This window comes from Bison bison, unplaced genomic scaffold, assembly GCF_000754665.1.
Source record: "Bison bison bison isolate TAMUID 2011002044 unplaced genomic scaffold, Bison_UMD1.0 scf7180017864034, whole genome shotgun sequence".
Taxonomy (NCBI): Eukaryota; Metazoa; Chordata; class Mammalia; order Artiodactyla; family Bovidae; genus Bison; species Bison bison.
In genome coordinates this window covers 4,755,767-4,769,326 of record NW_011494606.1, presented here as the reverse complement: position 1 = coordinate 4,769,326, position 13,560 = coordinate 4,755,767, and the positions used below count along the sequence as shown (strand labels likewise).

The 13,560-nt window shown below is 38.5% G+C and overlaps 1 protein-coding gene across 1 annotated transcript in view; it reads left to right on the top strand.

The window, feature by feature from the left end:
* The window catches only part of IQCH (IQ motif containing H), a 230,139-nt gene that overhangs the window by 104,489 nt on the left and 112,090 nt on the right, over positions 1-13,560 (top strand). Inside the window, exons 10-11 of the mRNA XM_010834520.1 lie at positions 6,388-6,939; positions 7,628-7,694. Of these exons, the coding sequence (XP_010832822.1) occupies positions 6,388-6,939; positions 7,628-7,694 (619 nt within the window). The remainder of the gene's footprint in view (positions 1-6,387; positions 6,940-7,627; positions 7,695-13,560) is intronic.

The following is a 13,560-nucleotide window of genomic DNA, read 5'->3' as shown; positions in this document are numbered from 1 at the left end:
TGAATATTAAAGAACAGACCAGACAAACGGCATCCCTGGTCATCAGGGAGTAATGAATTCTCCATCTCTGGAGGTTACTCCATTCATACTCTGAACTAAGCTCTCCATTAGAGCCATAATGGCAGGAAGAACTTAATCTTTTTCACACAGTGGAACTGGTTAAGTTAATTACCAGTGGATATGTCTGATTGTTTGAGAAACTGAACATTGGCTAATAGATTCAAAAGTGGTTTAGTCTATCCTTCTAGGCAAATCATTCTTTAAAGGTGATATCCATGTTGGATTATCCCCAAAACTGGACCATTTACCACCAAGAGATCTTGTTTAAATTCAATTTAGATCCTTGGCTACAGTTTAATCCTATATCCACATGCTATCCATATGTTTGAAAAGAACATTTTTGATGAAAACATTCAGATTAGATTTAAACACATGCCTTTTTTTTTTCCTGGAATTTTTCTTTGAGGTGGTTATGTCTGAATTTTAGAAGCTAATACTGGGCCTATCTTTTTTGCTTCACATCTGTGACTTACTGATATAGGTAATCATCATCCTCACTGGTCATAGCAAACACCCTCTTCCAACACCCTCTGACAACAGATGACTCTACACATGGACTGATATCACCAAATAGTCAATACCCAAATCAGATTGATTGTATTCTTTGTAGCTGAAGATGGAGAAGCTCTATATAGTCAGCAAAAACAAGACTGGGAGTTGACTATGGCTCAGATCATGAACTCCTGATTGCAAAATTCAGCCTTAAATTGAAGAACATAAGGAAAACCATTCGGAGAAGGCAATGGCACCCCACTCCAGTACTCTTGCTTGGGAAATCCCATGGACGGAGGAGCCTGGTAGGCTGCAGTCCATGGGGTCGCTAAGAGTCGGGCATGACTGAGTGACTTCACTTTCACTTTTCACTTTCATGCATTGGAGAAGGAAATGGCAACCCACTCCAGTGTTCTTGCCTGGAGAATCCCAGGGACAGAGGAGCCTAATGGGCTGCTGTCTGTGGGGTCACACAGAGTCGGACACGACTGAAGCGACTTAGCAGCAGTAGCAACAGCAAGGAAAACCACTAGGCCATTCAGGTGTGACCTAAATCACATCCCTTATGATTATAGAGTAGAAGTGATTAATAGATTCAAAGGATTAGATCTGATAGGCAGAGTGCCTGAAGAACTATGGATGGAGGTTCATAACATTATACAGGAGGCAGTGATCAAAACCACCCCCAAGAAAAAGAAATACAAAAAGGGAAAATGATTGTCTGAGGAGGCCTTACAAATAGCTGAGAAAAGAAGAAGCAAAAGGCAAAGGAGAAAAGGAAAGATACACCCATCTGAATGCAGAATTCCAAAGAATAGCAAGGAGAGATAAGAAGCCCTTTTTAAGTGAACAATGCAAAGACATGGAGGAAAACAATAGAATGGGAAAGACTAGAGCTTTCTTCAAGGAAATTAGAGATATCAAGGGAACATTTCATGCAAAGATGGGCACAATAAAGGACAGAAATGGTATGGACCTCACAGAAGCAGAAGATATTAAGAGGTGGCAAGAATGCACAGAAGAACTATACAAAAAATCTTTATGACCTGGATAACCAGAATGGTGTGATCACTCACCTAGAGTCAGACATCCTGTAGCATGAAGTCAAGTGGACCTTGGGAAGCATCACTACGAATAAAGCTAGTGGAGGTGATGGAATTCCAGCTGAGCTATTTCAAATCCTAAAAGATGATGCTGTGAAAGTGCTGCACTCAATATGCCAGCAAATTTGGAAACTCAATGGTGGCCACAGGACTGGAAAAGGTCAGTTTTCATTCCAATCCCAAAGAAGAGCGGTGCCAAAGAATGTTCAGACTACCACACAATTGCACTCATTTCACATGCTAGCAAAGTAATGCTCAAAATCCTTCAAGCTAGGCTTCAACAGTGTGTGAACTAAGAACTTCTAGATATTCAAGCTGGATTTAGAAAAGGCAGAGAAACTAGAGATCAAATTTCCAACATCTGTTGGATTTAGAAAAAGCAAGAGAGTTACAGAAAAACATCTATTCCTGCTTCATTGACTATGCTCAAACATTTGACTGTGTGGATCACAATAAACTTGGAAAATTCTTAAAGCGATGGGAATACCAGACCACCTTACCTGCCTCCTGAGAAACCTATATACAGGTCAAAAAGCACCAGTTAGAACTGGATATGGAAAAACAGACTGGTTCCAAATAGGAAAAGGAGTACATTAAGGCTATATATTGTTACCCTGCTTATTTAACTTATAGGCAGAGTACATCATGAGAAATGCCGGGCTGGATGAAGCACTAGCTGGATTCAAGATTGCAGGCAGAAATATCAATAACTTCAGATATGCAGATGACACCACCCTTATGGCAGAAAGCAAAGAAAAACTAAAGAGCATCTTTATGAAGGTGAAAAAGGAGAGTGAAAAAGCTGGCATAAAACTCAACATTCTAAAAACTAAGATCATGGCATCTGGTCCCATAACTTCATGGCTAAAAATGGGGAAACAATGAAAACAGTGAGAGATCTTATTTTCTTGGGCTCTAAATTACCGTGTAAGATGACTGCAGCCATAAAATTAAAAGATGCTTGCTCCTTGGAAGAAAAGCTATGACAAACCCGGACAATATATTAAAAAACAGAGACATTACTTTGCTGACAAAAGTCCTTATAGTCAAAGCTATGATTTTTCCAGTGGTCATGTATGGATATGAAAGCTGGACAGTAAAAAAGGCTGAGTGCCAAAGAATTGATGCCTTTGAACTGTGGTTTTGGAGAAGACTCTTGAGAGTCCCTTGGACAGTGAGGAGATCAAGCCCGTCAATCCTAACAAAAATCAACCTTGAATATTCATTGGAAGGACTGATGCTGAAGCTGAAGCTCCAATACTTTGCCCATCTGATGCAAGGAGCCGACTCATTGGAAAAGACCCTGATGCTGGGAAAGATTGAAGGCAGGAGGAGAAGGGAATGACAGAGGATGAGATGGTTGGATGGCATCACCAACTCAATGGACATGGGTTTGAGCAAGCTCCAGGTAATGGTGAAGGACAGGGAAGCCTGCCGTGCTACAGTCCATGGGGTTGCAAAGAGTCGGACCTGACTCAGTGACTGAACAACAACATCCTGCCTTTCTGCTTGTTTTAGACTTTGAATTTTTTAATCTACATAACTGCTCCAAAAACTCTCAAAGTCACCTAGTTAGTAATTCCACTTTGGAAAAGAAGAAGAGAATTTCCAAGCTAGTTGACTCAGGACAGGATGCTAATAGTTAGGCCACAGCCACAGCTTTGGACTCTATGTGGGCTGATTAGTAAGGGCAGGCATCTCACAAAGGTGTGACTGGTGTCCTGAAAAGAACTAGGTGAGTATGCAGATGGCGCAATAGACAGCCATCCCTGCTAGAAGGAAGCAGTGTGGCTATTGAGTCAGTAGCACTGTATTGGTAGTACAACCCATCTTAAACAAAAGAGAGGAGAGAGAAAGAGTCTGGGAGGAGAAGAGTAAAGAGAGGAAAAAGAAAGGGAGAGAGAGAAGGAAAAGAAGAAAGGAAAGAGAGTGGGGGAGGGAAGGAGGGAGAGAATGAGGAAGGAAGGAGAAAAGAAAGCAACAAATAATTGTTGACAAGTTCATGGAGATAAATAGTAAGGGAAGAATAGCAGAAGGAACCAGAACCTGAAGCATGGCGTGACCTTTAATCAGGGCTCTTATTCCTAGCAGGCTGTGAAGCAGCTTTGTCTTTACCTGCTCAATGGATCTCACAATGCTGATGCACTGCTTTAATTTGGGAAGCCTTTCTCTTGAGAGACATGTCTTTTCTTGCTCTAAGTCTAAAGTGTTCCCAAGTGTGGCATTCTCCGTGACAAATGTACTACAGTTATGCTTTAGCTGACTCTAAACCCATAGCTTCCCTGTGCCTGAGTGGTCTATTTGATGTCCAAGAGTGTGTTTCCTTTGAGAGCGTGTCTTTACTGGAATATCATCCAAGAAGGTAGGGAGGTGTAATCCCTTTGTTCTAAAACAGCCCCTGTGCAATTCGGTCACCCCATTCCCACTGCACAGCTATTCTTTCAAAAGGTCTTAGATGCATTTGCTGCTGTATGTCAATGCCCTAGACCTACTCCCTGGAAGGGCACTGTCCAATAGAGGCTTGAGAGTCCACACCTTTCTAAACTTCTCCCAAGGTTGCTCCAATTTCACATGACTCATTGTAAAGAAAAGAAATTTCAAAACTAGTTTAACGTTAACAAGGAGACAAGACTTCCTGGTGAATCTTTCGTTCATAGCTGTGCTTCTTATAGGTATCTCAGGGTCTTGTTCACAAAATCAACCACGTAACTGGCAGGACCAGCCAGTTCTATACATCTGTGATTATTCTGCATGTCTGTTCCTCAGTGATGAAGTACTGCCATTCTTCTCTGAATTCTAACCTTCCCTCCATCTTCTTTCTTGAAGGAAGGCAGAAATGTAGACAAGTGATCCCGCTTTTGGAACATGTGCCCCTTGTCTTCTACCAGGAGCTGAGCTCTTCCTGCCAGGGTTGATGTCTGCCGAAGGAGGCATTGCTTCTCTAACTCCCTCTTGCCCGTCCAAGGAAAAGGAATTTGTTTCCATCTACCAAATAGTTTGCATTCTCTTTTAGAGCCTTGATTAGCTCAGAAAGGGCTAGAGTCTTGGTAAAATGCTTTCTCCATTGTTCTTATGCCTATAATGACTCAGAAAGTATACAAAAGTTTGTTGCTATAAAAGTCTGCTTCAAAATTCAAGGAAAGTACCCCCTTTCAAACTTAACACTTGCTTTTCAGCATTTTTACTTGAGATGGCAGCCTAATTAATTATTCCACTGCCTGGAACCTTAAGAAAAGAAAAAGAATTGAAAGGTGATTTTTTTCCCCATGTGTTTCCTTATTGTGGTTTTATTATAAATATATCTCTTGGCTTGCTTTTCTCTTACCTTTCTGCTTTGAATTTGTTAGTTAATATCAGTTAACATTTGTTTAGTAAAGACAAAGCATGAACAATTTAATGTAGTAATACTCAGCACAGTGCTGTGGAATAATAGTCATTGATAAATTAACTGGGTCTTTTTTCCTTTGTGTTTTGTGAAAATTCTTCAAAATGCAGAGAGCAATATAATCTATAATCTGGTAGAGATGGAGTTTATGCACCTGATTATGTTGACATATTGAAGACAATCTGTTCCTCAAATCCCTTAGCGAGAAGCAGTCAGCACAGTTAAGTTGATACCTCGTTGACTAACAAGAAGGCAGGACCTGAATCACCTACACCCCTCACACTTCAGGCCATAGGACTCATTTAGACCATGGGGCAGAATGTCTATTCTTCTAGTTCCATGGGTTTAAATAATGAAATGTAAGTAGTTTCATAGAAGACAGTGCACAAATTTCCTTTTCCTTTTTTCTGTTGTTTAAAGCAATGTATGTGTGACATATATTGCTTGCTGTCATCCAAATCTCTTCTTATTTTATTTTTAAAATAGCATTTGCTCAGTTTCTTTCATGCAGAAAAGTGTAAAGAATAAAAAACTGCCCAATAATCTCATTCTTAGAGAATGCCTCTTGACATTTAAAAATAAAAGTAATATGTTTTCATGACTTAAAACTCAATCAGTACTGATGGGAACAAAATGAAAAGCAAATATTTTTTGGTTTTAATTGTGAAATTTCAGATTCTGTCTCCCTGGGGACAGCTCCAGATATGTCCCTAAGAAGTGTCCAGATTTAAGAATAAAAGAACATGTGAAGATAAACCTTGAAAGTGGCAAGGGTGATAACATACAACATAATGCTTTTTATAAAACTAACTCCTGGATATTCAGAGAAGGTGACAGAAGAACTCCAAAATGCTGGAAAGCGCTGATCTGTTAGAAAAGTTCAGAACAGACAGGATAGCTTTGATGGGCTTATCTGAAGGTGTCGCAGAAACTGCAAAGAAAGGCTTCATTCTATTTTTCAGGATTGGTGGATAATTTATGAACAAGAAAACAGTGACATGCTTCCATTCATGCATGTGTGAAAAGTAAATCACAGAGATTATGGGGTCAGCTAACCGTATCAAAGTGAACTAAATGCCTGATTTTTACGTGATCAGTTTTCTTGATCAGTTTTACAACACTTTTGTAAGAATGGTTATAGCCTTGAGCAGCAACCTCTAAGATATTCTTCTAGCAATGAGTCTGAGGTTATATGACAGCAAGACTTTCCTATTACGACATGTATGATGTATGTATTAAATCAGAACTGTGGTTCCTATCCTCCCATTCTCAGGTAATAAATGATAATGTGAGGGTGTGTGTTGACCATTCAGTTATTTCATCTCTGCTGACACTTTCCTTCCCCAGGCCATGAAAGCGACAGCACCTTCTAAGACCCAGAAATCACCGTGGGATTATGACTTTTTTATTTACAATGGTGTTGTAGACAAGACAGCCCCGGACTTCTTAGCTTTCAAGGAGCATTTCAGTTTGTCTTGGGGAAGTATTTTTTCTCTCTTGGAACACATCGAGAAGTTTCTCAAGGACTATGCGATACCAGAAGTCAAAATAAAAGCTAACAGTTTAGTAACTCTCCTTCCAGAGTTTGAGCTGAAGAATAAACTTACCAGATATGACCTTCTCTCAGTGTTAGAGAACCCAGTCGACATCCAAATGATGTTAAATCTTCCAGGACAGAGGTACAAAGGCCAGGATGGAAAGACAGAGGCTGCCATGAAGATCCAAGCCACGTGGAAATGCTACAAAGCAAGAAAATATTTCCTGTCTTTTCGCCGGCAGAAGTGGGCATCAGGTGTCATTGCCATTGCGTGGCTCTTACATTGCCATAAGACCCGGCTCAGAAAGCTTCTGAAGGAATCACGTGAGAGACACCTGGAGAATTTCCGCATCCGAGCCAAGGTACACAAGGCTGCCAGCTGTTAAGGCAGACCTCTTTTTCTAAACATTTCTCGCTTGAACGATTGCAGTAAGTTGTCTCTTTATCTTCCTTCTCTCTCTCCAACTCCCTACCCCCTCCACTCCCTTTAATGTACAATGCACAAACCCTACATTTGTCTCTACATCATATTTTAGCCCTAATAAGGAATCAGGATTTTGTGCCTGCAAAGTCTGTTGCAATTTTTCTGTAGAAAAAAAAGTCCCTTCACTTTGACTATGGTAGTTCTGTCAGAAAATCAATGTTTTAACTGCATTACCTTTTCTCCCTATATATACCTCCTGGGCACTTTAATTTGCTAGGGAAAAAAAAAAATCCTCTCTTGTCTACATTGCTGTCACCACTTTGTCAGAAAGTATTTAAGTTTGCAGACAGCCTTTTAATTAGTGCTCACAATTTCATTTATGTTTGCTTTCTCTTTTTTTCATTCATATTCTGTTAATTAAGTGAGCTGCCTCTAATCTTCCCCTGCCAGTAGCATCATGTAGCCACCTAATTAAATTAATTGGGGAAGATGTTTTAAGTATGTAATTAAATCAATTAATATAATTTATGCCTGGCTTAACTGTACAGTGGAAAAACAGCTGAAGTTTGACTAGATGAATCCACTACAGCTTCCTGTCACTGATCAATGCTCTTCTTGATTTTTAGCATCTGGCAGCCAACTGGAATCGCATCAGGACCTCCAGGAGGACTATTATCCATATCCCATCATTAGGTATAACACTTTTGCCTGCAAATCTATCAGCAACCTCTATTACCCACCACATTATGGCTCCTTGATTGAGTTCAAGGAAGGCCCCTTGTTTTATTCAAATTGGTCTCGGCAGGAAAATGTTCTCGACATGATGAGAGTAATAACACAGGGCCCTCGCTCGAGACGGCTTTTAATTTGGGGATTAAGCAAATAAAGTCATTATGTGGGGGCTGCTATTCAGTGGAGAGGTGATTTGCTGTAATTCGCTTTCATCTGTATGAAATGAACTAAAAAGTTGTATTTTTTCCCCCTGAAATAACAGATAATGTTTTCGATCTTCTTTAATGATGGAAGAACACAGGCTTGTGTGCGTTGTTGTTGTTACGCCAATAAGCCAGGATATTGCTTGTACACTGTTTTTAATCAAATGTGCAGTCAAAATGATAAGCTACATTCTCTGAAATTATTTAGTTCTAATTACGAGCAGATGGGATGCTTTATTTGCACCTAGGGCGCCTGAGCAAAAGGAAATGCTGTGTGAACAAGAATAATTAAGAAGTTGAATAGTGTTTTTTGCGCTTAAATAATCTGCAGTTTCATGTTAATTAGCACTAATGTAATTATTTAATTACATTTATGAATTGGGGGACTTAAAAGCTGTTGTCTGCAACACAGTAGTAAAATAGGTATGCCAAAATGATATTGGGAATTTCAGAAATGTGTATTGGAAGTTCCTTTAAAACATCAACTGCTGTCAAAATGTTTGGGATGCGTTTGCATCTTTGTTTTGTTTTGTTTTGCTTTTTATCTGTCGAGTGTGTTAAATTTCCTTGGTTGAGGCCAAATTTCCCAAGCTGACTTAATAGAGTTTTGACAAACAGTAAAACTCATTGAATCTTCATGTTACATATTAAGGCCTTTTAAGTAGAGCAATGCATTAAGTGATCTATTGTAATGGAATTCTGGATTGCAATTTATTTGTGTATATGAGTTTGGGTACTTATGCATAGTATAGAAACTAACACATGAGAAGCAAAAAAATTTTAATAATTATGTAAATATAATTAAGATGATATGTTAAATTAATTAAATATTAGTAATAACAAAGTAATGTACACTTTCCTAGATTTTAAAGTATTTACATCTAAGTACTTGTAGAAAAGTTAAGAAAATACTTCAGTTGCATAGATACTTTTAGGTTAGATCTTTTTTCAAGACTCACGGAAGAAATCGGTTCCTTCCCGGGATGTAAGTGAGGTAAGACAGATCTGAATTTCATTCTAACTTAGGCTTTTGTTTTGGTGGGACTACTTTTGCACGCAAAATTAGTTCACACACAGAAATTGCACTTGTAATTGATTACAACCAGAGAGGCTAATTGCAGACCCAATTAACTGGCTCGAGTCCTTAGAATAAGGTACAAAAGCCTTTCGCTTCTGCAACTAATTGTGGACCTGACCTGATATCATGTGGGAAATTTTGTCTTGCAGGCTCTATTTTATTCAGAACTATAAATAGAAATAAGACCCCCATGCTTTTAGTGTTGACAAGCACAAAGTTATTATAAACCCAATTTCACAAATTTCTTCCCTCCTGTACCCTACCTTCTGACTCTGCAGCCCCAAGCAGTCAGCCCTGCAGAAAAGCCTAATAGGAAACAAGCCTCCAAAGAGGTCAACTTATGAAAGTAACAGATATTAATATAAATTGGTTAATAAAATATAATTTTAAATGAAGCTGTCTTAAATTCCAAAGAGATTGCTGAATATAAATTAAGTAGTAGTCAGAAGATCCCCTGGAGAAGGAAATGGCAACCCACTCCAGTATTCTTGCCTGGAGAATCCCGTGGACAGAGGGACCTGGTGGGTTACAGTCCATGGGGTGGCAAAAGAGTCTGACACAACTTAGGGACTAAAGAACAACAAAAATAACCTGGACAGAAACTATAACTAGAAGACATTATTTTAAATCTGATAGTAAAATTAGTTTTCTTCTAGATTACTCATGCTCAGTTTAAATACATACTAAATTTGAACATTTCCTTTATTGCAGTAGTTTTTGCTTGTTAACAACATAATAACCCATTTTAGGTGAGCAAGAAAAGTTGCTAATCATGTATTTTCTAAGAGATTAAGAATAAGCTCAGATATTTTTCTCAACTGAGTATTTAAAAAGCCCAATTTCAAATTTTCACAAGAGAATAATACTTGGGCTTTGATCATATTGTATTTGTTTCTAAAATTTATGCTTTAGGTTATGAAGTGACAGTGAACATTAAACTGGGTTTAAATAACTTAAACTGTCATCTGGTACCTATACCACAGGCATAGTTCTCAAACCATACCTGCTTTTTTTTTTTTTTTAAACGATTCCTTTCCTTCCTTATTAGTTGCTCAGTAGTGTCTGACTCTGCGACCCCATGGACGGTAGCCTTCCAGGCCCCTTTGTTCATGGAGTTCTCCAGGCAAGAATACTGGAGTGGGTTGCTATTCCCTTATCCAGGGGATCTTCCTGACCCAGGGATCGAAACTGGGTCTCCTGCACTGCAAGCAGATTCTTTACTATCCGAGCTACCAATGATGATAACATACCTTTTTATTATATACACTTCCCCTGGGAATACTTAAAGAAGATTTCAGCTGGCCACAACATGCCTACTTTGTCACCTGCACTGGAGACTTATCTACATAATTTATGATAATAGAAGTATATGAAAGTGAAGCAATTTTTTCTCTAAATACATGCCCCCTCAATCTATTCAATATAGTAATTTAATTCCCATAATTGAGAGGGATTCACTATTCAAAATCAGTTGGTAGGTGTGTAGGATTCAGGTACATATTTAATACAAGTTGCAGCCTTGTCCTCTGTTACTATTTCCGTAGGAGACTTCTAATCAGATCTGGTGTGGGATTAGCCCCAGAAATAATTATACCATGTGCCAACCAACTGGGCTTGCACTAACTTATTTAAAACCCCAAAATGAAAGCTTAGTAGCTGATAACTGCATAATATATTACAGTTGTAGGCATTTGGTTATTTGTGTATGCAGTGTTGCACGCACAGGAGTAATTGCATTCTCCAGACCCTAATCGCACAAAGGATGACCTCTCAGTAGTTTTGACCACAAAATATTTACCATGTATTTAAAAATCTATGGCTTGATGAGCATGAAGACAATTATACATTGCAGAGCCATTGCCTCTTTGAAAGGAGTTATGAGACATGACTTGCTGTTATATATTTTGGGAAGTACTCCCAGATGTAACAGAAAGTTTTAGCTATTTTTAACCAACAGGAGAGGTAGGATGTTGTTGATTAATTGTCCAAAGAAACAGACTGGCTTTGTAATTTTATAAGATGATGAAAAGAAAGTAATCCTTTCCAGGTTGTATAGGCTCATCTCTTAATTGGATATTGCACATTTTTATCATTTTCATTAATGAAATATAATTATAACAGAATAATCTACTATGGTTCATAGCAGGAATAGAATACTAGGGTCTATTTTAAGTAAAATCTATCAGTCAAGCTAAGTAAGAACTGCAACAAAGAATCCTAATTCCTCTAGAAAAATCAGAGGTCTAAATAAAACCTACAAACGAACTCTGCTTCCAGTTTCTTTGGCCAGGTTACTTCCTCCACTTTTAATTTAACCCCCGTGCTTCTTTATTACAGTGCGTCACTTGCTGCTACTCTTAAGCTCACTGGCATTTTAAAATATGTTAACATTAAATGAGATGTGCCGAGTGTGGGGTTCTGATACCATGAGCAGGTATATGAGGCTGCTGCCAACCAGTTAAACTCCCAGTGATGACCGTCCTCTGTCACTTCTCTTCCTCCTCTAAAATACAAATAGGGAATAATGTATTGAGGTGGGATTTCCCCTTTTCTCCATGTGGTCTTTTATTTCATTGCCTATTTAATGGCAAAAAGGAATGTATATAGTTCAGCCTCATTTTTTCCCATCTGTGCATTATTTCAGCAAATTATCCTTGAGGCTAACAGAATTCCTGGTCTCCAAGATACTCCAGTCCATAAAATTGTGGATCCTGTTACTTCAAGGCTCATGAAAATGTTTTTGTGTTGCTCTGTATTGTCACAAAAGCCTGAAGGATAGAGGTTCTAACTTTTATGCACAACTGCTATATCCCAAATGCTCATGAGACAGTTCCTTCCTAACCCCGCTCCTGTTTCACCAGAAGGTAAGAACTGTGCTCACTTTCATTTGTGATCAGGTTTGGGACCAGAGCCCAGAGGAGTATATCTCGAATCACATTTTTACTGTGCCTCTGAGCACATTGACCCTTTTCTACTTTCCCACTTCAAGCTGACAACTCAAAGACTCGATACATTTCTTCTGCTTTCACCTCAGGGCTGGGAAATCAGGACTTTCAGTCAAATCTTTGCAGCCTTCAAAGTGTATTTTGGCAAGAAGGATGGAGTCCTCAGTTTAGTTATGATTCGGCCACACTAGATTTTTGAAACACATGTACTGCCAAGATCTTCCAGAGAGCAGTTCCCAGAAAATCCAGATCTTTGGGGATCAGGAATAAAGTATGCTTACAACTTTCAGATTTCTTTATAGCCCCAATTAAAATGAAAACATATTTCTGTTCATCCATGTTGTATTCATCCAAGTAACCCACATCAACATGCATTCACTGGTTAGATCAGGGTTGGCCCCATGACCTTGTAATATTAAATGGCCCATGTGGACTTGAGCTGTCTATCAGATGTTGTACCCTAAAATACAGAAACAGCATTCAGTTGGGTGTCAAGTGACATCAGTTCCTGGGCTCTGGATGAAATGATTAGTATTAGGATATGGTTCAAAGAAAGTCTTACTTACACTAAGATAAAATATATTTTTCATCTCCTTATCATAAAAAATAATAAGATTTTTGTTCAGTGGTCCTCAAATTTACACTTGTAAAGACCACTGAAGACCCTAGAGTGTTGGTTTATGTGGGTTATATCTGTCTATATCTACCACATTAGGAACGAAAACTGAGATACTTTAAAAACAGTTTATATTAAAATAGCAATAGTAAGCACATTACCAATGTTAACCTATGAAAACATATTTTTATTTTAAAAAGACCCTTTCTTTTCCAAAACAAACAAAAAAAATTTGGTGAGAAGAATGGCATTGGTTGACAAGTTTGCAAATCTCGTAATAGAAAGTAGTAGGATTCTCCTGTCTATTTCTGCATCCAGTCTGTTGCAATATACTGTTTTGGTTTAAGCATATGAAGAAAACCTGGCCTCACACAGATAAGTATTTGGAAAAGGGAGGAATACTTTTTATATTTTATAGCCTTTTCAGATAACTGTGTAGACTCTACTTTGATTTTATATCAAAACTCAACAGTGATTATTTTTAAGATTTACTTTCAATGTGGAATCTGAAATCAATGAACTTATATTTTGTGGCAGGATAATACTGAAAAGGGGAAATGTCATCTTAGTATTATTTTGAAAAGAGTTTTAACCTTCCAGGCCTCCTGTCCCCCAGGTCCCCAGACCGCGCTTTGAGAATCACTAACTTTAGTTGGATACAGTGCTATGCCAGTCACTGACAAAAAGTTTGAATAAGAAAAAGTTTTCACTCTTGAGGGAAAGGCTTTCAGCACCGTACAGAATCCATTTGGCCAGTTTGGTTCGAGAATGTTTTCAAAACTCAGCAAAGATTTGAGTACCTCCTATGTTTCTTGTGTGTACCTCATCACAAATTTCTCTAATTTCCCTCTGAAGCCCCCCAAAACAGTTTTTTAACCTGTTTTTTGTTTGTTTGTTTTTGCTTTGTTTTTATTTTGGCTGCACTGGGTCTTTGTTGTGGGGCATGGGCTTTCTCTAGTTGCAGAGCTGAGACTTCTCAAGTTGC